The sequence below is a fragment of the Rhinopithecus bieti genome, unplaced genomic scaffold, assembly GCF_001698545.2.
Source record: "Rhinopithecus bieti isolate Rb0 unplaced genomic scaffold, ASM169854v2 scaffold_12928, whole genome shotgun sequence".
Lineage (NCBI taxonomy): Eukaryota > Metazoa > Chordata > Mammalia > Primates > Cercopithecidae > Rhinopithecus > Rhinopithecus bieti.
The window spans coordinates 1,864,253-1,891,741 of record NW_016807614.1 but is presented as its reverse complement, the minus strand read 5'-3'; the positions used below and the strand labels follow the sequence as shown (position 1 = coordinate 1,891,741).

The 27,489-nt window shown below is 36.6% G+C and overlaps 1 protein-coding gene across 1 annotated transcript in view; it reads left to right on the top strand.

The window, feature by feature from the left end:
* TANC2 (tetratricopeptide repeat, ankyrin repeat and coiled-coil containing 2) overlaps positions 1-27,489 on the top strand; it is a 483,987-nt gene that overhangs the window by 44,017 nt on the left and 412,481 nt on the right. Inside the window, exon 2 of the mRNA XM_017882923.1 lies at positions 7,453-7,542. Coding sequence (XP_017738412.1) covers positions 7,476-7,542 — 67 coding nt within the window. The 5' untranslated portion in view covers positions 7,453-7,475. The remainder of the gene's footprint in view (positions 1-7,452; positions 7,543-27,489) is intronic.

Here is a 27,489-nt window from a genome sequence, read left to right as displayed (position 1 = left end):
ATTTGGATCAGTTTGTGGTCCTATTTTTGCAATTAGAGGCTTTCAGATAATATCTTAATATATTACCTTACCTTATTTTTAATTTTCTTACCATTTGAAACATTTTCTTCAATCTATAAACTATTAAAGCATTTTAATGGCATAATTTATTTATTTGGCATAGTTCTAATGTCAAGAAACTTATTTCTCAGACTGGAAACCAGGTCAAAAATAAGAATAAGCCAATCCACCACCAAACCAAAAGTGAGAATAAAATAATATCAAACCATTTAAGCAGGAAGTGGATATAGAAAAGTTATTTTTTAAAAAGCTGGCAAACAGGCTGAGATGACAGAGAATTCAGAACATGGTTAGAAATGAAGATCATTGAGATTCAGGAGAAAGTCAAAACCCAATACCAGGAATATAAGGAATACAGTAAAATGAAACAGGAGCTGAAAGATGAAATGGCCATTTTAAGATCCAGAATGATTACATAGAGCTGAAAAACTCACTTCAAGAATTTCATAATACAATTGCAAATATTAACAGCAGAATCGACCAAGCTGAGGAATGAATCTCAGAGCTCGAAGACCAGTTCTCTGAAATAACTCAGTCAGACAAAAATAAAGAAAAAACAATAAAGAAGAATGAACAGAATCTCTGAGAAATATGGGATTGTGTAAAGAGATCAAATTTACAACTCATTGGCATCCCTGAAAAAGCGGGAGAGAAGGCAAGCAACTTGGACAACATATTTGAGAACGTCATCCATGAAAATTCCCCCAACCTCACCAGAGAGGGCACCATCCAAATCAGGAAATGCAGAAAATCCATGTGAGATGAATATCCCCAAGACACATAATCATTAGATTCTCCAAGGTTGAACCGAAAGAAGAAAATGTTAAACGCGGCTAGAAAGAAGGGGCTGGTCACTTAAAAAGGGAACCCCTGGTTAACAGCAGACTTTTCAGCAGAAACTCTACAAACAAGAACAGATTGGGGGCCTGTATTCAGCATTCTTAAAGAAAAGAAATTCTAACCAAAAATTTCCTATCTAGCCAAACTAAACTTTGTAAATGAAGGAGAAATAAGATCCTTTGCAGACAAGCAATTGCCAATGGAATTCATTACCATCAGACCTGCCTTACAAGAGGTCCTCAAGAGAGTGCTGAATATGGAAAAGGAAGACCATTACTGGCCACCACAATAAACACACTTAAGTACATAGACGATTGACACTGTAAAGCAGCTACACAGTCAAGTCTGCATAATAACCAGCTAATAACGTGACAGGATCAAATCCACACATATCAATATCAACACACATAGGGTCGAAGTAAAGGGATGGAGAAAAATCCATCAAGCAAACGGGAAACAGAAAAAAGCAGGGGTTCCTATTCTAATTTCAGACAAAACAGACTGATATAGTTTGAATATTTGTCCCTGCCCAAATTTCATGTTGAATTGTAATCCCCAATGCTGGAGATGGGGCAGGGCCTTGAGGGAGGTATTTGGGTCATGGGAGCAGATCCCTCATGGCTTGGTGCTAACTTTACAGCAGTGAGTGAGCTCTTATGAGATCTGGTCATTTTGAAAGTGTGTGAAACCTCCCCCCAACACACACGCTCTCTCTCTCACTCCTGCTCTGGCCATTTCCTGTGGCTGCTCCTGCTTCACCTGCCATGAGTAAAAGCTTCCTGAGGCCTCCCTAGAAGCAGATGGTGGAGCTATGCTTCCTGTGCAGCCTGCAGAACTGCAAGCCAATTAAACCTCTTTTCTTATAAATCACCTAGTCTCAGGTATTTATAGTAGTGCAAGAACAGCCTAATACACAGACTTTAAACCAACAATGGTCAAAAGAGACAAAAAGGCATTACATAATGGCAAAGGATTCAGTTCAACAGGAAGACCTAATTGTTGTAAACATAATGTGCACCCAACACAGGGGCACCCACATTCATAAAACAAATTATTAGAGACTTAGATAACCAACACAAATTTGTAAACTTTCTTAAAACATTATGAGATTTTTTTGCAACTTTTTTTTTTTTTTAAAGCTAATCGACTGTTACTAGCATGAGTGTGTTTTATGTGTGGCCTAAGATAACTCTTCTTCCACTGTAGCCCAGGAAAGCCAAAAGATTGGCCATCTCTGGTATATGCCCAAAGCAATGTAAATTGTTCTACCAAAAAGACATGTGCTTGGATGTTCATCATAGCTCTGTTCACAATAGCAACATCGTGAAATCAACCTAAATGCTCATCAGCGGTAGACTGGATAAAGAAAATGTATATATGCACCATGTAATACTATGCAGGCATAAAAGAATAAGATCATGTCCTTTGCAGCAACATGGACAGAGGAGCTGGAAGCCATTATCCTAAGCACACTAATGCAGGAACAGAAAACAATTACTTTATGTTCTCACAAGTGGGAGATAACACTGAGCACATGTGGACAAGAAAGGAAGAACACACACCAGGGCCTACTTGAGGATGGAGGAGTGTGGAAGGTGAGAATCAAAAAATTACCTATTGGATACTATGCTTATTACCTGAGTGACAAAATCTGTACACCAAACCCTGTCACATGCATTTTACCAAGAAAACAAATCTACACATATCCCCTTGAATCTACAATAATAAGTTAAAATAAAAAGCTGGCATTAGAATGGAAATATTAACATGATGTCATGATTATCAGAATAGTACAGAAGTACTTAATAGTTAATTTGATTACATTATTAATTGCATAAACATTTTTATACATGGAATGTTTTACTTTTTTTTAAACAACAGGGTAAGAAAAGCTTTAAATACACAGGAGGGATGAACATTGAAAATGAAAATTGATTGCCTGTTGATAATATAGCAGAAGAAGACACTGAAATAGGTTATTGAGTCTCCGGCCTTGGTGGACCATTAAGAAGTCAGTACTCCTCCTGAATGGTTTAGAACGGGTGTCACAAACATAAAAACTTAGGGACCATGTAGATAACATAAGGTTCAAATCAGCTAAGTATAAGAAAGTAAGAAATGATTGGGGGCCTGTGAATGGCTTGTTATTTTCCTGTCCAGATATTTCACTTGCCAGGAATTTATCTCATGATTCCTCCTGAGTGAACATTTTAATAAAAGTTTGGATATAAAATTTGGAAAAGTGGGGTAAAATTTAGATATATATTAGCAGCAATTCGACCAAACTGCCTTCTCCCACTTAGCTTCAATTTGTGGAGTTCCTATATTAATATTTTATTATGATCAGTTTTCTATTGGAATGTTAACTTAAGGAAAATAATTTAATCAAAATGTAACTATGAGATGAGTAGCTTTATGTTTTACTTTTCTATATATTGAAGTAATTTTAAAAGTTTTAAAACTAGAAAAAAAAAAAAAAAAACCCTCTACATCTTCAAAAAGTAGCCATCACTGTAATTTATGCCACCCATCAATATATTTTACCTAAATCAACAAGTATGTTCTCCTGATCTTTTTTGACTCTTAGTAAATTTTAAGTAATAAATTGCTGTTTTTATGATAATGATAATCTGCGCTCAATACTTTTTTTTCCTTTCGATAATTTGAACAACTGTGTGTAGAATAATCAGAGTTTGAGTTTGAAGTCTAAGTAAGCCTAGAATTTTCTTGGTTTTCTCTCAGATAAAATTTTGAACTATTCCTAGAATTTTCATGCCTTTTCTTGATTCCCTGGTACACATTCAGTCTAGGTAGTCCTCATGGTTCTGGTTGATTTAATATCGTTTCTCGCCAAATGAAACACTTTTATTATGCCCTTTCTTTACTAAGTCAGTAATCTGATGAATCATGTCTTTGCTCAATTTATTTACTCATTCAAGAAATATTGAGAGCCTACCATGAACTAGGCATTGTGGCTAAAAGATTCATACAACCAGATTTCCTTTTCGTTTTCTTTTCTTTCTTTCTTTTTTTTTTGGGGGGGGGCTATTTTATATTTTTTCTTAACATTTTGGTTAAATTAACATTTTGTTAATTTTGACAAGTTGTGTTTTTCAAAGAATTTTACATTTTATGTTAAATGTTAAATTTGGTATAAAGTTGTTCTTAATATCTTATTTTTTAAATTAAGGATCTGAAATGATGTCATCTGTTTCATTTCTGATATTGGTGATTTCTTTTTTTCTTTCCTCAATCAGCCTTGGTTTAGCAGATTTAATACTTTTCAGAAATCTGATGTGTGGCTTTGTTGATTTTATATTTTGCCTTTGTTTTCTATTTCATTTTTTTTCTTTTTACTCTTTCCCTTCCTTCTACTTTCTTTGAGTTCTATTTGCTGCTTGCTTTTGAACTTTTTGAAATAGAAGCTTAGATACTGATTTTCATCCTTCACTTCTAATACATACATTTAAGGTATAAATTCCTTTAAAATCATTGCTTTAGTTTTATCCTGTGAATTCCCATAAGTCATTTTTGTTATCACTCATTACAAATATTTAAAATTACCTGTTGTGATTTATTTACTTTGTTCAACTTTATTTAGAAGTATATCACTTAATTTTTAAGCAATAGGAGATTTTCTAGGTTAAAAAATATTTACATCTAGCTTAATTGCTTTGTGGTTAGGGAATATACTCTGAAAGATTTCAAAATTTGCTGATACTTTTATGACCTAACATGTGGTCCATTTTGGTATGTGTTTTGTGTTATAGTTTGTTTTTATTTGGAAGAGAAATTTGCTTATATATATTCAAGTCTAGTTATTTAATCATGTAGTTCAAATATATCATAGTTTTTGTTTTTTTTTGTCTACTTGGTCTTGTAGCTATTGACAAAGGTGTGTTGGTCTCCCATGTAACTGTGGATTTGTCTGTCACCTTTTAGTTTTGTATACTTTTTGTTTTAAATGTTTTTAGGCTTTCTTATGGGGTCCATTGATTTAGAATTGTGCTGTCTTGGCTAGATGTGATGGCTCACGCCTGTATTCTCAGCACTTTGGGAGGCTGAGGTGGGAGGTTTGCTTGAGCCCAGTAGTTAGAGACTGGCCTGGGAAACATAGTAAGACCCCATATTTAGAAAAAATGAGAAAAATTAGTGGTGTGTGGGAGCTCACACCTGTAGTTCTAGCTACTTCGGTGGCTGGGGTGGGAGGATCACTTGAGCCCAGGAATTTGAGGTTGCAGTGAGCTATAATCACACCACTGTTCTCCAGCCTGGGTGACAGCATGAGACTCTGTCTCAATACAGACGAAAGAATTATGCCATCTTCTTGTTGATATGACTTTTTAATTATTAAGAAATGCTTTTATCTTTAGTAATACATATTGCCTTAAGTGTACTTTGCCTGATATTGGCATAGTGATGCCACTTTTCTTTTTGTTGGAGTTTGAATGGTATATCTTTTCCTATCATTTTGCATCCGGTTCTTCTATATTTATAGTCTTCTACTAGAGTGTTGAACATAGTAATGGATATAATTTGAGTTTAAGTTATAAACCTTACTATTTGTCTTACATTTATCCACAGATCTATGCTACTTTTTCTCTTATGTCTTACTTTCTTTGGTTTAGTCAAATGTTTTACTTATTCTTTTTATCTCCTCAGTTTGCTTTTAGTGAATATCTTAGAGGTTACTACATGACTTTTTGAGTTATTGAAGTCTAACATGAATTATTACTTCTCTTCTCGGGTAATACAGATATCTTAGAAACTTCAATTCCATTACCCTACTCCTTCCTTTTTTATTGTTGTCATGCATTTTAAATCTATATATTTTAAAGAACAGCCTATCAATGTTATTTTTATAGTCATTATTTATTAATACTTAAGAACATATTTACCCTTTCTGCGGCTCTTGTTTTTTGCATGTATGCCTTTGTCTAGTATCATTTTCCTTCTGTTGGAAGAACTCCATTTTAGTAATAAATTCTTTGTTTTTTCTTTTGATTTTCATTTGCAAAGATATTTTAAACTGAGAGTAAATTGCTTGATTGGCACCAGTTTTTTTTTTTTTTTCAGAATTTTAAAATCATTTTCTGCTATTCATCATTTCTGTTGAAAGTATCTTTCAGTCTGTTGATTCTTGCTACTGTAAATGTGTTTTTTGGGGGGTCTGGCTGTTTTAAAAGTTGTCTTTAGTTTTTAGCAGTTTGACTATGATTTACTTAGTGTTTTTCTTTGTAGTTATTCTGCTTGAGTTTGACAAGCTTCTTCAGATGTGGCTTCATGTCTTTAATTAATGTTAGACAATTCTTGGTTGCTAGCATTTCATATATTGCTTCTTCCCAGTTTTCACACTGCTATGAAATTTCAGTTATACGTATGATAAAACTTTTCAGTGGTTCCATATGCGTCTGGTACTCTTTTCTATAATTTTTTGTCTTCTCTCTATGCTTTGGTTTGGATATTTTCTGTTGACCTGTGTCCCATTTCACGTTTGCTCTATTTAATCTGCCGGACACACCAAGTACTTACAACACTTTTGGAAAATTTTCCTGTGAAGAAGAGTGAGGATATAAGAACAGTCATTGAATCGTGGTGGAGTAAAGAGTGGGGCTTTCTTTTTGAACAAGATAGACTAAAATATGTTTATGTTATGACTGGAATGATTCAGGAGAGAGAAAAAACATTAAAGCTGTTTCAGAGAAAAGGAAGATGATTTTTTAAAATAAAATTCTTGGGAAGGTGAGAGTGAATGTAATGCAAAGCAGTCAGAGAGTTTTCCTTTGGTAGGAGTGGGACATGGAATAGGCATGGATTCATGCGTAGCTGTAGTCTTGGGAGATAGAATTCTGGCTTGACCAGTGGAAATTCTGCAGGTGCGATCAGTTCCTAGAATGTGTGTGTGTGGGGCTGTGTGTTTGTGCGTCATGTGGGAAAATTGTCCAAGAATGGAGAGTCAAGTAAAAGGTAGACAGTATTTATAGCTCCCTAATTATGTTTTCTATTTCTGTGCATCCTCAGTGATAGCTGCCTTTATTTCTTAGGGTAGTCAAAAGTATTGTATTTTTTTAAGGAACTATTTAAATGTTTAATAGTCTTTTTTGTCATATAGTTATAGTTGTGTACTATATATTTAAACATAATTTTCTTTTTCTGGTTTACCACTTTTATTATTTTTTAAATTTTCTATTATGGATAAATAATAGTTGTATATATTTATGGGGTAAATATAGTTAATTCTTTATAATGAATTTAAAATTAATTCTTAGTATTTTGGATAGACAATCAAGTTTTCTTCTTTTTAAATTTTTATCATAGTAGGTGTATATATTTATGGGGTACATGAAATGTTTTGATACAGGCATGCAATGTTAAATAAGCACATTATGAAGAATGGGGTACCTGTCCTCAATCATTTGTTTATTGAGTTGCAAACAGTCCAGTTGCACCCTTTAAGTTATTAAAAAATGTACAGTTATTGACTATAGCCACCCTCTTATGCTATGAAAATCAAGTTTTCTTAAACACATTTTTCTATATTTTCTTTTACAGTTTCACAGTAGAATAGTATAACCATGTTTCGGAATAGTCTCAAGATGCTGCTTACTGGTGGGAAATCAAGTCGTAAAAATAGGTCAAGTGGTAAGTGACTCTGCTACATTTATTGTGTATGATATTTTACAAATGTAATTTCTTTTAGGGTCCTGAATTAATGCTGTAACACTTTATTAAATGCTTAACTTAAAACTTAAAAGAAAGTTTACATTTCTTTGGGCTTTCATACAAGAGGTAGGAACACTTGAATGCTTATCAGGAACAGTCGAGAGAAAAGAAAACCTTGTGAAGGAAAAATACTTATTTCTAATACATGAGAGAGAGTAATGTTTCTGTGCATTTGCTTATTAAAAACCTTCTAGACCTAAGTTTATTTTTTTGAATTAACACATGAAATTATTGCAATCCTAGGCACTCACTGGGGAAGGAAATTATAAAAATAACTGTCCTTAAAGATTTATACAGAAAGTGAAATATAAGTTGAATATTTTTATAGCCATTAAAATAAAGTTTATGGGTTTTTCTTTTTTTTTTTTTAGAACAAGGGGTTAAGTCTTAGGCTTTTGAGGTAAAACTGTATATACTTTCTTGATGAAAATATTGAAAAGGAATGTATTAGAATATTTGTTTTTTATTAATGAGTGGTAGACTTTTATTGTATTCTTCATAATCTTTTCAACTTATTTTTCTGCAATTTATAAATTTATGTTGGTACTGTATTTATTGTCATTCATTTCAGAATGTTTCTGTAATTCTGATTGTGGTTTCTTCTTGACCCATGAGTATTTAGAAGTGTATTTACTAAATTCCAAACTGTTGATGAGTTTTTGTTTATCTTATTGCAAGAACAAACTCCCCTACATCAACAAAAGGAAAACTGTTTTTTCGTCCATTGCTCACACCAACGTTTCTGGCCACCAAATATGTGGGTTTTTTTTTTTCCTACAGTGATTCAGTTCATTTCTCTGGTAGACACCAACTGAATGTCCTACAATTAAATTCAATTCTGACACTATCTACCCTGAGTTAGCACAGACCCCATGGGTTATGATCTCAGTCCTACCAGACTGCTTTCCACTTCAGATACCAATTGCGTGTGGTGGATCCCCAGGTTACCCACAACCTCTGTCCGACTTGGCTACAAATCAGAGTTCCCATGACCCGTTTCTCAGGTTCTATCATTTGCTAGAATGGTGCACACAACTCAAGAAAACAGTTTCTTTACAAGATTATTGGGCTATTAAAGAATACAGTTCAGGAAGAGTCAGATGGAAGATGTGGGTAGGGCAAGATATGGGGAAAAGGGCCATGGGCTTCCATGCCCTTTTTGGGTATGCCACCTTCTCAGCATCTTCCATGTGTTCATCAACCCAGAATCCCGTTGAACCCCATCCTTTTGGGTTTTTATGGAGGCTCCATTATGCAGATATGATTAATTAATTGGCCACTGGTGATGAACTCAACCTTCAGCCCATCTCTCCTCTCCAGAAGTTAGAGAGTAAGGCTGACTCTCATGGTTGGCCCCCCTGGCAGCCAGCACCTGTCCTGAGGCTGTTCAGGAGCCCCCAGGTACCTACCATTCATCCCGTTAGCATATAGAAAGCCACTTATCACTCCGAAGACTCAAAGTTTTAGAGCCGTGTGCCAGGAAATGAGCAGAGACAAATACGTTTTTTTTTTGTTTGTTTTTGTGTGTGTGTGTGTGTGTTTTTTTTTACTACGTCATGCTTCTTATTATTGAATTCTAGCTTAATTATACTATTAGAGAATCTATTCTGTATTATTTTATTCTTTTGATATTTATTGAGATTTGCTTTACAGTTCATTATGTGGTCAGTTTTGGTGAATGTTCTGAAAGTGATGTGAATGTTGTAGTTATTGGATTCAGTGTGGATCAGTTTTGTTAATGATGGCACTCAAACATTTCATATCCTTCCTTACTTAAAAAATTATTTACTGAGAAAGGTGTGATAAAATACCACATTATGATTGTGAATTTGCTTATTTCTCCTGCTAGTTCCTGAGAATTTTTGCTTTATATGTTTGGAAGCTGTCTTATTAGGAACATTCAAGTTTAGGATTGTTACATCTTCGTGGTGAATTGACGTTTTTACCATTATGAAATGCTTCTTTCTCTTTCTAATAATGATTTTTGTTTAAAAGTTCATTTTTTCTCTCAGATTAGTATAAGGACTGCAGGGTTTTTTTAAAATTAGTATTTGCAAAATATGACTTCTTTCATACTTTTACTCTCAACATTTCTGTGTGCTTATGCTGTTAATAGCATATAGTTGGCTTTTCTTTTATTCTGACTTTTTTTTTTCTCTTAAGAAAGTCTTTGGTCTACATTAATTTGGTCAGTCATATATTTAGGTATCTGTGTGCTTTCTACTTGGCCTATCCATTCTATGCTTCTTTCTCTCCTATCTTTCTTTCTCTTTCCTCTCTTCTTTTGCATTGATCAAAACTTTTTTTTTTTTTTTTTTTGAGACAGGGTCTCACTCTGTTGCCCAGTCTGGAGTCTAGGGACACAAACACAGCTCACTGCAGCCTCAACCTCCTTTGCTCAAGCAATACTCCCACATCAGCCTCCTGAGTAGCTGGGACTACAGGTGTACACCACCACACCCAGCTAATTTAAAAAAAAACATATTTTGTAGGGATGAGATCTTAGTACTTTGTCCAGGCTGTTCTTGAACTCCTGGGGTCAAGTGATCCTCATGCCTTGGCCTCCCAAAGTGTTGGGATTACAGGTGTGAGCCACCATGCCTGGACTCAAAACGTTTTTTATAATTCCATGTTTTCCTCTATTAACTTTGAAATTATATACCCTTTTGAAATTTTTTCAGTGGTTACCTAAAGATTAAAACAATCCTAAGTTTATCGAAGTTTGATATTTAATTGATATGTTTACCCTCTTCTTGGACAATGCAAGAGCTTTAGATTCTCTTCACCTATCTTTAACCTCCACAAGACATTACTATTCTGTGTAGTCACTGTTACTTAGATATGCCCATATATTTGACCCTTTCTTTGATTTTCATTCCTTCCTGCACCCATCACTTTCTAGATAGAAGTAACTTTATCTGGATAACACCCTTTGTTTTGTTTCATTTTATTTTATTTTTAGAGACAGGGTCTTGCTCTGTCACCAAGGCTGGAATGCAGTGGCACTGTGATAGCTCACTGTAACCTCAAACCTCCAGGCTCAAGCATTCCTTCCACCTCAGATTCTGGAGTAGCTAGGACTACAGGTGCATACCACTGCATCTAGTTAATTAAATAAAATTTTTTTTGTAGAGATGAGATCTTGTTATGTTTCCCAAGGCTGGTCTTGAACTCCTAGCCTCAAGTGATCTTCCTGCCTTGGCCTCCCAAAGCTTTGGGATTTCAGACGTGAGCCACCATACCTGGCCAAGAAGACTCTTTTAGAATTTCCTTTAATGAGGAGTCGTCTATGACAAACTTTACTTTTGTTTGTCTGAAAATGTCTTTATTTTGCCTTCATTTTTGTAAGATTTTTTTCTTTTTTAAGAGATGGGGTCTCTCTGTTTCCTAGCTTGAAGTGCAGTAGCTATTTATAGGTGTAGTCTTAGTGCATTGCAGCCTTTAGACTGTTGGCCTCAGGTGATCCTCCTGCCTTAGCCACCCGAGGAGCTGGACCTACAAGTGGATGCCACTCTGCCTGGTTACTTCTAGGATACTTTTATGTGACTATAATTCTAGGGTACAGTTATTTTCTTTCAGTATTTTACAATGTTATTTATTGTCTTCTGGCTTCTTCCGTTATTTTCTGGTGATCAGCTGTCAGTCTAATTGCTACTCCTTTAAAGGCAACCTGCCATTTTTCTCTTTGATGTTTTCTAGATTTATATTGGTATGCCTAAGAGTATTTTCTTTTTTATCTTTATCATTGAAAAAAATCTTTATATTCTGGCCAAGTATGGTAGCACATGCCTGATAATCCCAGCACTTTGGGAGGCCGAGGCAGGCGGATCACTTGAGGCCAGAAGTTCAAGACCATCCTGGCCAACATGGCGAAATCCAGTCTCTATTAAAAATGCATAAATTAGCCAGATGTATTGGCACATGCCTGTAATCTCAGCTACTTGGGAAGCTGAGGCAGGAGAATCTCTTGAGCCTGGGAGGCGGAGGTTGCAGTGACCCAAGATTATACCACTGCACTCCAGCCTGGGTGACAGAGGGAGAGACCCTGTCCCCCTCCCAAAAAAAGAAATCTTTATTGTCTATTCATGTTTTTATTCATGTTTGTAGGATTTCTTGACTCTGTGGCATGTCTTTTGTCAGTTTTGGAAAACTGTTACCCATTATGTTTTCAGATTTTTAATTTTTCTCTCATTTTTTTCCTTATCTTGTTTTTTTCTGGAACTCCAGTTATACATTTGATAGACCATACACATATCGTCTCTGACGCTTACATTTTCTCTTAACCCTTTCGTCTTTGTATGCTTTATGCTGGATATTTTCTTTTGACTTATATGCTTTTCATACTTTTCTTTCTGTTCCACCGATTGTGTAATCTCAGTTGATCTATCTCTAAATTCACTGATTTTTTTCTTTTGTCTGCTCAAGTCTGCTATCATGTCTACTGACATTTTTTTCAATTATTGAATTTTTCAACTCCAGAATTTCTATTTGATTCATTAAAAATTTTAAATCTCTGTTGGTATTCTTTATTTGGTGAGACATTGTTCTCGTATTTACATTAAGTTCTACTGACATAGTATCCTTTAGTCTTTTGAACATATTTAAAATAGGCAATTTAAAGTTGCTTAGTATCTCTAACATCAGGGCTTACCTCAGAGACAATGTCCATTGTTTGCATTTTGCCCCTTGTGTATAGGCCATACTTTCTGGTATCTTTGTATGTCTCGTAATTTTTTGTTGAATCCTGGACATTTTAGATTATATAATGTGTTATCTCTGGAAATCAGATTTTCCTCCTCTCCAGGGATTTATTTATGTTGTTTTGATTATTTGTTTAGTGACTTCTCTGAACTAATTTTCCAGAGTCTGTGTTACTGTGCATGGCCACTGAAGTCTCAGTTTGGTTTGTTTAATGGTCAATTCATACTAGACAGAAATTTTCTAGAGTGCCTTCCAGGCTTTGTCAAGGGACTTTTTATACTGAGCAAGCTCTGAGTAGGATCAAATAGACAACTTTGTGGGTGGAATATTCTCAGGAACTACTAGACAGGTGAAATAATGACAATTTTTTGGAAATAAAGCTTTGAAGGAACTACAGCTCTCTTTTGCCCCTTCCAGTGGCTGCCAGGCTGCTGATTTTCATGACTGTAGATGTTGACTGTTGGGGCTACTGCATAGCTGGAGAGAAGGAGATGGGAATAGAGCAAGTCAAAATGCCACAAAACTTGCTGTTTTTTAAACCAACATTCAGCCATTATTCTTGAATATATATTGCCTGGATTGCTGCAAGCCTTTGACCAAGTTTATTCTGACAATTTTGCCAATTTTCTCATTGCATTTTTGGAGGAGAGAATTTCTGGATGTCCTTACTTCTCTGTTTTCATTAACATCACCCCACTGTTCACTTTTTCATGTTTTCTTCTAAATTTATGTTGGGACTAATCATGTTATAGATTCAAGCTGCTTTCAAATTTGACGTTTAAAAAAAACAATTTATCCCAAATTTCTTTTCTGTCATAGAATCATCATTTTCATAGATGCCTTCAGTTGTTCACTTTTGACAGCAGCACTAGCATTTTCTGTGACTTCACAAGAGTACCTGACCTTAGACCAGACAAGTGACTCGTACTATAGAGGAAGACATCAAATCTGTGCTTTAGCAAAAGCACAAATTATTACTTACTAGACTTTTGAATAACTACTGTGTTAGTAGAAATTATATTATTAAATCAATACTGTTAAGGTTCTACTGTAGTATTATAGCTTATTTCTTTGATTTTCTGGGTATTTAATTATGTCAGTAATGATTTTTAGGAGTCTGATTCTAATATTTATTCCCTGTTTTTTCACACAAATTGTTTACAGTTTAGAATTGTTATAAAAACAGTGCTTTTGTATTGTGTATGCAGAGAATGCTATTTGTAGAGAATCAGAATTTTTTCCATACTAAGAGATTATTCCAAGGCAACAATAAATGTTATATTAAGAGAAAATGTATTTATGGAACGATATCATTAGTGTTTTTATTATTACAGTTTTTTTCCTTAATCCTTAATGAATAATTGAGTAGATACTTTATTCTTTATATTAATTTTGGCTCATGGCTTATTTTAGGGTTAGTAAGGGAAGTTTTCTCATAGGTATATAATTTTAGGGTTTTTTTTTTAAATCAACTTAGTATTTAGTTTAAAAGCATTTGTAATGAAGGGAATTATCTGTCTTAATTTGTCTTTTAAATAGCTGATCTGAATTTTGTGTGGACCACTAGATAAATATTTCACAGAAATAGTTTTATATCAAGTTTATTAAAATAAGATAAATTTTATCTGTCAGAGTTTTCCCCTAATGACATGAGAATATTAGCTTTGAATTTTATAACAGTTAATTAAGATTTATGATGTGAAAATTATTTTTTTCTGATGCTTGTAGCAAGTATTCTGAAGTTTTCTAAAAAAAAAAAAGTGTGGTTCTTTTAAATTAAATGAGCTATAAAGAAAATATGTGTTTGTGTTTTCTGAAAGTTCATATATATATTAAATGTTTATATATATTTTCTTATTTTTCCTAACTTTATCACCTTAAATTATTTCATTAAAAGCTTCAAATATGCTTCTTTGAATCAAGTAATGCCATTGTTTGGTATCATTGATTGTTTTGGTAAATCATTATTCAAGTATGCTGGTGGGGGTGGGGAGATACTGGCAATTTCAGATATTCAAGAATTCAGAAAGATTAGTATCATAAGCATAACATAGCCTTTGGAGAATGTGTGGAAGGCAGGAGATAGAGAAACAAAAGTGAGCAAAGTACGTAAAACTTAAACACAGATAATTGCTGGTAATGTACTACAAGAAGTAGAATTTATTCCAAGAATACAAAGATGTTTGTACATCAGAAAATTAACAGAACTTTTCCAATTAGAAAAAAAATTTTAAACCACATGATTATGTATTGAAAAAGTGTTTTATAAAATGGTACAGCAATTAAAAATATCATTAAGGCCGGGCGTGGTGGCTCATGCCTGTAATCCCAGCACTTTGGGAGGCCGAGGTGGGCGGATCACGAGGTCAGGAGTTCGAGACCAGCCTGGCCAATATAGTGAAACCCCGTCTCTACAAAATAAATTTTTTATGGCTGAATAATATTCCATTGTGCCACATTTTGTTGATCTTTTCTTCCTTTGATGGGCATTTGAGTTGTTTTCATTTTTTAATCTGTGAATAATGCTGCAGTGAACATTGGGATATGAGTATCTGTTTGAGTTTTTTCAGTTCTTTTGGGTATATAGGGGTGGGATCTCTGGGTCATATGGCAATTCTATGTTTAACTTTTTGATGAATTAACAAACTGTTTTCCACAGTGGCTGCACACTTAGTATTCTTTCTGTCATGGCATGAGGGTTCCAGTTTCTCCACATCCCTGCCAACACTTGTGATTTTCTTTCTTTTTTTAAAATTATAGTAGGTGTGAAGTGGTATCTCATTGTGGTTTTGATTTACTTTTCCCTAATGATTAGTGATATTGAGGATCTTTTCAATAATGATCATTTTATACCTTTGGAGAAATGCCTATTCTAGTCCCTTACCTGTTTTTGAATTGGATTGCTTGTGTTTTTGTCATTCACTTGGAGGAGTTCTTTATATGTTTGATAAGAGCTTGGAGGAGCTCTTATCAAATATGTGATTTGCAAATGTTTTCTCCCTTTATAGGGGTTGTCTTTTCATTCCAAGGTCATGAGGATTTACTCCTGTGTTTTCTTCTAAGAGTTATTATGGTTTTAACTCTTACATTTAGGTTGTGGATCCATTTGGAGTTAGTATTTGTATGTGGTATGAAGGAAGGGTCCAAATTTGTTCTTTTGCATGTGGAAATCTAATTTCCCTAGCACTGTTTTTTGAAGAGACTATTCTTTCTCTACTGAATGGACTTGGCAGCCTTGCTTTACTTATAGATTTTTAGATTTCATTCATGTTCCTGGTTCATAACAGAAAGGATGACTAATCCCTTATCAGTAAACGATAAAGATAAATGATAAAGATAGCAGATATTTTCTAAATTAATTTTTTTTTTTTTACTAAAATGATACAAATATGTGGGCTGCTGTAAATTTACAGTTAACAATGTGACTTTTAAAAAAACTATTTCTTTAGTTTCATTTTTTAAGTTTTTGTTCACTGTTCTATGGTACAGGATTTTAGTTTTTATACAGTGTTTTATTAATCAGCTTTAAATTGATGCACATGGAATACAGGGTCGTGTCCTGAGTGTCTTCTATTCAAAATGGTTCCCCTTAAGCCCAAACGAATTCTGAAACGTTTCTTTATCTCCAGGTTTCCAAGGAGATCATGTTACTTCTATACTCTCCAGTCACTCCTCAGTGGGTTCAGGGTTTTCTGTTCAGACTAGGCATAGAATGAGTGTAATACAATTTTTTTGTTAACAAAATATTTATTTCTAGTGTAAGAAACAGCAATGAGTACTAAACCTCAAATTGGTTAGAGATTATTTTTTAGTGAAAAATGTTTCTTCTTGTAATTTATAGAGCTAGTAATTACTAGAACTCATGAACAATATGACAGCAGCAACACGGCATGGTGACTCACTCCTGTAATCCTAGCACTTTGGGAGGCCAGGGCAAGAGGATCTCTTGTGGCCAGAGATTTGAGACCAGCCTGGCAACATAGTGAGACGCTGTCTCTAAAAAAAAAAGAATTAAAGGATAACCAGGCATGGTGGCACGTAGTCCTAGTGAGGCAGGAGAATCACTTGACCTCGGGAGTTTGAGGTTACAGTGAACTACGAATGCACCACTGCACTTTATCCTACGTGACAGAGCAAGACCCTGTCTATGGAAAAAAAAAAAAAAAAAGAGCAGTCATTTTCTGAATTAAACCTTTTACTTTAAAATAATTGTAGATTTACATGCAGTTGTAAGGAATAGCCAGGAGCGGTGGCTCATACCTGTAATCCCAGCACTTTGGGAGGCTGATGCCGGCGGGTCACTGGAATTTGGGAGTTCAAGACCAACCTGGCCAACATGGAGAAACCCATCTCTACTAAAAATACATAAATTAGCTGGGCGTGGTGGTGCACACCTGTAATCCCAGCTTCTCAGGAGGCTGAGAGAAGAGAATTGCTTGAACCTGGGAGGCAGAGGTTGCACTGAGCTGAGATCATTCCACTGCACTCCAGTCTGGGCGACAGAGTGCCACTCTGTCTCAAAAAACAAAAAATAAATCAAAACAAAAATATAGAGAGATCCTGTGTATATTTGGATTCCCCCAGTGGTAATCTCTTACAAAACTATATCGTATAATATCACAACCAGGATATTGACATGGATAACGGTTGAGATACTGGACATTTCCATCACCACAAGGATTCCTTTTTGTAGCAGTACCCCCTTCCCTCTCACCCCTACTCCCTTGTTAACCCCTAATAATAACTGCTAATCCATTTGAAAAATTATCACTTCAAGAATGTTGTATAAATGAGTTGTACAGTATGTAACCTTTTGGGATTGGCTTTTTAAATTTTTGCATAATTCTCAGAGGACTCATCCAGGTTGTCGTATATCCATATTTGTTGCTTGTTATTGCATGTATTCCATGGTATGGTTATACCACTATTCGTTTAACCATTTACCCTTTGAAGGACAGCTGAATTGTTTCCAGTTTGTGCTATTTTAAATAAAGTTGTGATAAATATTAGTGTACAGAGTTTTGTATAAACATAATTTTTCATTTCTCTAGGGCAAATGTCGAGGAGTGCAATTGCCAGCACATGTTTTAGTTGCATGTTAATTTATAAAGGAAGTGCCAGCTCTTTTCCAGAGTGACTATACCATTTTACATTCCTACCGACAATGTATAAGTGATTCAGTTTCTCCTCATCCTTACCAGCATTTGGTCTTGTCACTATTTTCACTATTTTTAATGTTAGTTTTTTTTTTGTTGTTTTGGGACAGAGTCTTGCTCTGTCACCCAGGCTGGTATGCAGTGGCGTGATCATGACTCATTGCAACCTCTGCCTCCTGGGTTCAAGCAATTCTTATGCCTCAGCCGCCTTAGTACCTGGAATTACAGGTACATGCCATGACCCCGGGCTAATTTTTGTATTTTTTGTAAAGGCGGGGTTTCACCATGTTGCCCAGGCTGATCTCAAACTCCTGGCCTCAAGTGATTGGCCCTCTTTGGCCTCCCAAAGTGCTGGGATTACAGGTGTGAGACACTGTGCCTGGCTTTATGTTAGCTGTTTTGATAAGTATATAGAGATATCTCATTGTAGTTTTTTAAAAAGTTTTTTATTTATTTGTATAAATTTATCGAGTATAGTTGCAGTTTTGTTACATACCTAGATTGCTTAGTGGTGAAGTCAGGGCTTTTAGAGTATTTATCACCTGAATAACATACATTGTACTCACTGAATGATTTTCATTTCTGTAATGGCTTATGTTAATCATCTTTTCATGTACTTATATGCTATTTGTATGTCTTTGGTGAAATATCTCTTCATGTCTCTTGGCTATCTTCTAATTGGATGTGTGTGTGTGTTGGGTTTTGAGAGTTCGCTATATATTGTAACCTTTGTCAGATACATGGTTTGAAAATATATTCTCCCAGTCTGTAGTTTTGTTTGTTTGTTTATTTGAGATGGAGTTTCGCTCTTGTTGCCAGGCTGGAGTGCAGTGGCCTGATCTTGGCTCACTGCAACCTCCCCATCCCGGGTTCAAGCGATTCTCCTGCCCCAGCCTCCCGAGTAGCTGGGATTACAGGCATGTGCCACCATGCCTGCTAATTTTTTGTATTTTTAGTAGAGACGGGGTTTCACCATTTTGACCAGGCTGGTCTCAAACTCCTGACCTCAGGTAATCTGCCTGCCTTGGCCTCCCAAAGTGCTGGGATTACAGGTGTAAGCCACTGTATAGTTTGTATTTTTAATCCTCTTAACAGGGCTTTTTATAAAGCAAAAGTTTTAATATTGATGAAGTCCCATTTATTGTTTTATTCTTTTTCCTTTTTTTTCAAGACAGAGTCTTGCTCCATTGCCCAGGCTGGAGTTCAGTGGTGTGATCATAGCTAACTGCAGCCTTAAACTCCTGGGCTCAAGAAATCCTCCTGCCTCAGCCTCCTGAATAGCTGGGACTGCAGGCACATGCCACCATGTCTGGCTAATTTAAAAATTTTTTATAGAGACAAGTTCTCGTGGTGTTGCCCAGGCAGAAGTTTTACTTTTATTGATCATGTGTTTAGTTTCTGTCAACGAATATTTATTCATTAATCATTAAGTACTTAGTATGCTGGTTGCTTGATATTTGAGTTTGGGTTAAATTCTGTGTACCCCATGTACACAAACGTCAGTTCATCTGTAAATACAAGGTGTTGTTAGAATCATGTGTGACTGTTTGTATTAGTCCATTTTGTATTGCTATAAAGGAATACTTTAGACTGAGTGATATAAAAAAAAGATGTTCGTTTATCTGGCTCGCAGTTCTGCAGGCTATGCAAGAAGTGTGGCACTGGCATCTGCTTGGCTTCTGATGAGGCCTCAGGAAGCGTTTACTCTTGGGGGAAGGTGAAGCAAGATCAGGTGTGTCACATGGCATGAGTGGATTGAGAGAGGGGAGTAGGAGCTCCTTTAAACAACCAGCTTTTACATGAACTGATTAAGTAAGAACTCCCTCATGACCATGGGGAGGGCACCAACCCTTCTTGAGGCATCTACCCTTCATGACCTTGATACCTCTCGAGGCCCCATCTCCAACATTGCAGGTCACATTTCAACATGAGATTTGGAGGGGATGAATATCCAAACCATATCACTGGAATTTTTTTGTTCATTGCATATTGAACTTAGTTAAAATTTTTATTGCACTCTGAATAATAAATGCTCATAATAAACTATATATGTGTAATAGTATGTAATGCAAGTATTTTTATACTATAAAAATGTATTTTTTCTTCCAGGGTGCTGTAGTTTGAATATGATGTGTTCCCACCAGAAGTCATGTTGAGGCATGGTCCCTGATGTGGCAGTATTGGGAGGTAGTACCTTTAAGAGATGAGTAGGTCCTTAAGGTGCATTAATGTCTTTCTCATGAGACTGTATTAACTTTTGTGAGAGCTGGTTGTTATAAAGTGGGTCAGCCTCCTTATTCCCCTGTCTCTTTCAAATGTGCCCACTCGACCTTCTGGTCTGTGTCATGAGTTGAAGCATCACGAGGCCCTCAACAGATGGGCCACCTGAACTTGGACTTCTCAGCCTTCACAGATGTGAGCCAAAACAAACCTTTCTTCTTTACCAGTCTCAAGTATTCTGTTACAGCAACAGAAAATGGACTAAGACAAAATTGGTGCTAAGAGAGTGGAGTTGTTGCTATAATACTTGAAAATGTAGAAGCAGCTTGAAAGTGAATAATAGATTGTAGAGGGAAAAATTTGGAGGAGCAGGCTAGAAAAAGCCTGTATTGCCATGCACAGAGCATTAAGGGTAATTCTGGTGAAGACACCAAGAAATCCCCAGAACTAGGGGAATCTGGAACTTCTTTGAGATTACTTAAGTGGTCATCAGCAGAATATTGATAGAAATGTGGACAGTAAAGACCATTCTGATGAGATTTCAGAGGTGAGTGAGGAATATCTTGTTGGGTACTAGAATAAAGGCTATTCTTGTTAGCAGCAAAGAGCTTGGCTGCAGTGTGTCCATGCCCTAGGTCTTTGTGGAAGGTGGAATTTAAGAATGATAAACTAGGCTGGGCGCGGTGGCTCATGCCTGTGTAATCCCAGCACTTGGGGAGGCTGAGGCAGGCGGATCACGAGGTCAGGAGTTCACGATCAGCCTGGGCAAGATGGTGAAACCCCGTCTCTACTAAAAATACAAAAAAAGTTAGTTGGGCTTGGTGGTGGGTGCCTATAATCCCAGCTACTCGGGAGGCTGAGGCAGAGAATTGCTTAAAACCAGGAGGCGGAGGATGCATTCAGCCAAGATTGCGCCACTGCACTCCAGCCCGGGCGACAGAGCAAAACTGTCTCAAAAAGTAAAATGACAAACCAGGATTTCTGGTGGAAGAAATCTAAGTAGCAAAGTGCTCAAGATGCTGTGTAGCTGCTTTTGGCACTTACAGTGAGCTATGGGAGCAAAGGGATGATTTAAAGATATAATTTATAATTAAAAGAGAAGCAGAGCATAAAAATTTCATGTAAAGAATGTAAAGAATGAAAAGGGCCATGTAAAGAATGAAAAAGAATGTTTGGAAAGACAAAACAAGAGTGTGACCTGATGACCAGTTACTAAAGAGAGTAACATGAATAGGGAGCCAGGTGCTAGTCCTCAGGACAACGGTCCCCAAGGCATTTCAGAGATCTTGGAGGCTGTACCGCCCATCATAGGCCCAGAGGCTGAGGAGGGCAGAATGGCTTTAGGAGATGGGCCACTACCCAGGACTTCAGGTGTCTATTCCTTGCATGCCAGTGTGGTGCTGCTTGGCTGCTCCAGCTGCGTGGCTCAAGTGGCCTCGGGTGCATCTTGACTCACCTCTCCAAAAGGTACATTCCACAGACTGTGGCAGCAACATGCTGTGGTTCAAGTGAGCCTAGATGTGGCTTGTGCCACAGCTCCAGAGGACGCATGCAGTAAGCCTGGCAGTGTCTATGTGGTGCTAGTTCTGCAGGTGTGCAAAATGCAAGAGGTGTGGAAGAGTGCTTTTCTTCACCAAGATTTCCAAGAATGTCATAGAAAGCCCACAGGCCCGAGCAAAAACTTGCCATGGGGTGGAGCCACCACAGAGGTTCCCCACAAGGGCAATGCCTGTGAGGGACTTGGAAGTGGGGCTGCTGCTGCAGCCACTGGCAGCATGCAATCCTGGCCTGGGAAAGCTGTAAGCACCAGTGTGCAACTCTTATCCTGTGAGAACAGTTATGTGGGCTGAGCCCAGCAAAGTCATGGGAGCTGGGTTGCCTGAGACCTTGGGAGCTCACCCCTGCCCTGTCCTAGCGTGTCCAGGTGATGGCACATACAGCAAAAGATTATTTTATGTGTGTATGTGTGTATTTTTTTTAAGAGATGAGGTCTAGCTATGTTGCCCGGGCTGGACTCGAACTCCTGGGCTCAAACAGTTCTTCCACTTCAGCCTCCCACGTAGCTGAGACTACAGGAATATGCCATTGTGCCTGGTCCTGGCTGAAAGATTATTCTGGAGTTGTAAGATTCAGTGTCTGCTTTGTTCAGTTTGTGACTTGCTTGGGGCTGATTACTCCTTAATTTTTGCTTCTCTCCTTTTTGTCGTGGGAATATTTACCTGCTGCCTCTCCTATCATTGTATCTTTGAAATAGATAACCTGTTTTGATTTCACAGGCTTACAGGAGGATGTTAGAGTTTTGAGTTTGTGCTGAAATGAAACATCTTTCAAGGAAGTATCAAAATGTGACTTTAAAACACAAAATAAGGATTCCGATTTGGTGGCAGAGGATACTGTGCTATAAAATAAAATGTGGCTGGAGAGTGACCTAAGTGCTAAGAACCTTAAAATTGCTTTTGAAACAAATCTGAACTGACTGGTTTTGTTTATATTCCACAGATTTGTAGCAGTTCTGTAATAGTACTTCTCATCAGATAGACACATGTATTCACACTCATGCGTTCACATCCATTTCCATTGTTTTATTTTCATCCTTTTTTAATTGTTGTTTTAATATTACGGTTTTACTAATTATACAAGATGAATTGTGATAATTTCTGTATTTTGTGGTGCTTATTTATCATATAAACTATTTATTCCTTGGAGGTTTAATAGAACTGTTACCGGAAAGGGGTCCCAATCCAGACCCCAAGAGAGGGTTTTTGGATCCCATGCAAGAAATAATTCAGGGCTAGTCCGTAGAGTAGAGTGAAAGCAAGTTTATTAAGAAAGTAAAGGAATAAAGAATGGTTACTCAGAGCAGCCCTGAGGGCTGCTGGTTGCTCATTTTTATGGTTATTTCTTGATTGTATGCTAGACAAAGGGTGGATTATTTATGCCTCTCCTTTTTAGACCATATAGGGTAACATCCTGTCATTGCCATGGCATTCGTAAAATGTACTGGCACTGGTGGGCATGTAGCAGTGAGGATGCCCAGAGGTCACGCTTGTCACCATCTTCATTTTACGGGGTTTGGGCCCGTGTCTTTACTGCACTCTGTTTTGTTAGCAGGGTCTTTGTGACCTGTATCTTGTGCTGATCTCCTATCTCATTATGTGATTAAGAATGCCCTAACTTGGCCGGGCGCGGTGGCTCACGCCTGTAATCCCAGCACTTTGGGAGGCCGAGACGGGCAGATCACGAGGTCAGGAGATCAAGACCATCCTGGCTAACACGGTGAAACCCCGTCTCTACTAAAAAATACAAAAAACTAGCCGGACGAGGTGGCGGGCGCCTGTAGTCCCAGCTACTCGGGAGGCTGAGGCAGGAGAATGGCGTGAACCCAGAGGCGGAGCTTGCAGTGAGCTGAGATCCGGCCACTGCACTCCAGCCTGGGCCACAGAGCGAGACTCTGTCTCAAAAAAAAAAAAAAAAAGAATGCCCTAACTTACTGGGAATGTAGCGCAGTAGGTCTCAGCCTTGTTTTACCCAACCCTATTCAAGATGGAGTATATACACTTTTGCATTTGTTCTGTATTTCACAGAGGAAAAGGACTTTTACATGCATTACCTAATTTAATCTGTATAGCAAATATATGAGAGACTTTATAGGTGAGATATTAAATGTATTGCCCAGGATTACACAGCTAGTAGGAATAGAAGCCATTGAATTCTCACTGTATGTATATTGCTGTCCCTGAATAAATGAGACAGGTGAGTGGAATAAAGTCTAAACTGAGTTCTGGAAACTGTTTTTTCTTTGAAGTAGCAGCTCAGATGTTAGAGATTTTAAGTTGCTAAGGATTATACTGGAGCAACAAGTAGCCAAAAATTTGGTGGCTTCTTGTGCTAGAGTTGAGAAATATTTTGAGAAATTTGTCTAAGTTTTTGATTTTTTTTTTGTTTTTCGTGGAAACATATTAAATATAGGTTTCAGTTATGTGTTATGGGTTGATTTGTCAGTTTCTTGTATGTTTTATTATTTGAAAAATCACCGTATTAGACATTAAATGTAAACTAATTACCATTAGTATTTCTCCATGGCTTTCCTCCTTGTTAACTATATGTTAATACAGTTGATGGTAATTTTTTTTTTAAGTATGCTGTAGAACATTGGTCTCAATCATTTTATCCTGCTTCTACATTCGTACAGTATTTGCTGAAAATGTTAGGGATTCTCTACTAGAGTGGCACATGTGATTAGAAGTTGGTGAATGAAGTTTCATAATGTCTTCCAATTGTGGACGCTTTCTTCATTTTTACTGTCTTCAGGTAGAATCTTTGGGGATGGGTAAGTAGGGAGAGAGGGTTGGAAGGTAGAATGGAGTGACAAATAGTGAAGGCTGTTAAAGAATTTCAGCAATGAGATGCCAAATACAGTCTTTAAATAAGAGATCATGAGGCAGGCATGGTAGCTCATGCCTGTAATCCCAGCACTTTGGGAGGCTGAGGTGGGCGGATCACATGAGGCCAGAAGTTTAAGACAAGCCTGGGCAACATGGCGAAACTTTGTCTCTACTGAAACTAAAAAAATTAGCTGAGTGTGGTGGCACACATCTGTAATCCCAGCTACTTGGGAGCCTGAGGCACAAGAATCACTTGAACCTGGGAGGTTGAGGCTGCAGTGAGCCGTGATCGCACCACTGCATTCCAGCCTGGTTGACAGAGTGAGACCCTGTCAATGAAATAAAAATAAAATAAAATAAAATAAAAACCAGCATGAGTTGGTTAGGTACCTGTGTGCTTCCATGATTCTATAACATCTGTTCCTGGTGACCTTTGACTTCGTATCCTGTAAATCTCCCTTTTATTTTTGTTCATTCCTTTAAGCCACATTAACCTCTTCCAACTTGAGGACTCCTATGCATACTGCTCCCTATGCCTAGAATGTTAGTTGGCTCCCTTACTTCATTGAGATCTTTAATCAGAAATCACCTTCTCAGTGAAGTCTTTCCTGGCCACCAGATTAAGACTCTAAACACTTCTTTATGTCACCTTTTTATTTTGTCCTCCCTTTAAAATTTTGTCTCTGTAGCAATTATCATTATTCATCTTATATGTCTTGCTTTTCTGCTTTATTATCTGTCTTTCCTACTAGAGTACAAGTTTCATGTAAGTCCATTCTCTTTTACACGGCTGTATCCTCAGTACCTGCCTGGCACATAGCAAGTACTTAGTAATATTTGTTTTATGAATGAAAACATTTTTATGACATTTAAGGGATGATAACTCTGGTATCAGTGTATAGAATAGACTGCAGTGAGGAAATACTAATTAAGAGACAATGAAAAGGCTAACGAAGTGACAGGAATGAAGAGACAGAGGATACACAAGGAAGACATTTTTTGAGGTAGAATGTGTAAGAATTGTTTACTAGAGTGGCTGGGAAGTGAAAAGAATGAGAGGAAATAATTTGTTCTGAAATTTCTGGTTAGAGAGACTGGCACACTGGTACACTGCATTGTTCCAGGCCCGTATTGGATATTCAGTGATCATATATTGAATGAATAACTAACTATTCAGAGATAAACTGGCACCTTTTGCACTAAATTTTGCTTTCAAATGTAATTTATTTGGCTCTGTGGTTTATTTCCATTCTCTGAATTTCTTTGTAAATTACCCTTATTCCAACTTTAGGATTATGCTTCCCCAGAACTTCAGGACAATTTTAAATGTTACAAGCCCTTTTAGCACTGTACTGCAATATTTTAGCCTGCAGATTTATTCCCTGATCATCTGCTTTCATAGGTTGGTACTTTCAAAGGTTGCTGTATCCCTCCATGTTGGTGAAGAAGGAAGACAGAAAGCTATGTAAGCCTTATGCAGTCAGCACAAGTCATTTTGTGACTCATTCTTTCCCATTTAAAGGAAGTACATTTTCATTCTTCTATTTAGTTTCTTCCTATCCTCAACTTGTACAAGGCACTTGAAATTTAAAGTAGTGGTTTCTTAGTACCAATTTCCCTGGTAAAACTACTTTCATAAACGATCAATTCACATTTTAACAACAATTTTTTAAAAGGATTAAGTTAAACAACTTAAACTGGTTTAGTTTGGATGCTATTGCTGAAGATCAGTTACTGTGAAAATCCAAGTGTATATCAGTATGCCACTTATAATTCTACATTCACAAATTTGAGAGAGTGCAATGAAGAAAAGAAATATGGAGTAAGACTGATTTTTGATTCTTTAAAAAAGGGATTTAAATAATGAGTTAAATATTTGATTTTGTCCTCAATACGCTATTTTTCATAGGTATATTTTGATATAGAACAATGCTTGTGCCAAATTAAAATGATAAATTATTTTAATACTGTCAAAATTTTCATCTGAATATATTTACATTTTTGTTTTCTTCGAGAACTTTAAATATTTCAAAGAAAAAACCTCTTGATAACAGATTTGTGCTTTTGCAAATTTATGGTATTCTAGTCTATACCATCCCGTGGTCTCCTTATGCATAATATAATTATGCTCCTGTTTTTTTGAGATATATGGGAATTTTGATTAAAACCCATACATGTACTCATAATAGTGAAAAGTTAGTGAGAGAACCAAGAAATGAGTGCGATATTAAAGGGAGAGCAAGTGATAGTTTTGAAATTGGTTGGCACAGCAGTCATAGCCTCTTTGTCCTCAGGGGTCTCTAGAATACATTTCTATAAGTGGGAAGCATCTTTCTTACATGTTCCTTACGTTAAAGAAACTCAATAATAAAAAATTTGACCTTAAAAACAAGTTCCACACTCCCCCACCTCATTCCGTTTTCAGAGAATTTTTTTTTTTTTCTATTCTATTCTGGTTTTATTTGACTCCCCGGCGAAAATAGGTTAACTTACTTTTTTCCAGATTTAGAGTGCTCTGACCTAGAGTCATGATTCTTTCATTTGTCACTAAGAATCTTGCCATCAGAAGTCCCGGTTCTTTAAAGGAGCCCCAAATGGATCTTTAATACCTTACAGAGATAGAAAATAAGCTGGTCATTTCCGTAAACCAAGAAGGAACAAGGTAGGGTTTGTCTTTTCCTTTAATATTAATTTTTAAATATTTCACCTCTGTTACATTGAAGGAACAAGTAACATTGAAAATGTCATCTTTATTATTAGAATGAGATAGAATGTTTTGCCTGTATAGGGGAGGTAAAACTTGACTTCTACTCTCAGGGTCTCCAGCTGGACTTGAGAATTAAATTGACATAAGACAGATTAATGGGGGAAAGCATACAGATTTTTACATGTATGCCTCCATAGGGAAATGATGACCCAGACCTATATGTACTAAATTGGACAAAGAGTAGTAAATTGTAAAAACCTGAAAAGACACAGGGGCTTGGGCCAGGGCAGTTAATCGTGGAGAAATGGCTGGGAAGATAAGGGCTTGTTTTACAAGGTTGGTTGGTTCAGATTTGCCTCAGCTCCCCATCTCGGGTGATAAGAATATTTCTTTTCTCCAGGTACAGGAAGGACAGCTTTTACATTGGAGTTTCATCTCCACTTTTCACGAAGAAAAAGGAAAGTCAGAGTGCCCTTCTTGCATCTGCTAGATTTCAAGTACCTTTAGTTCAAAATAATCCTTATGCCAAAGTTACATGTTTTGGGGTGGCATATTCTGCCATCTTTCATTTGGTAACTCCATGGCTCAATAATTTTCTAATGAAATGTCTTTTATAAAACTACTTTATATATTCTCAGGCCAGTGTTGTTGTTAAAAGGAAAAAAAGGAAAAAAGAAAACAATTACTTCATGCAGTC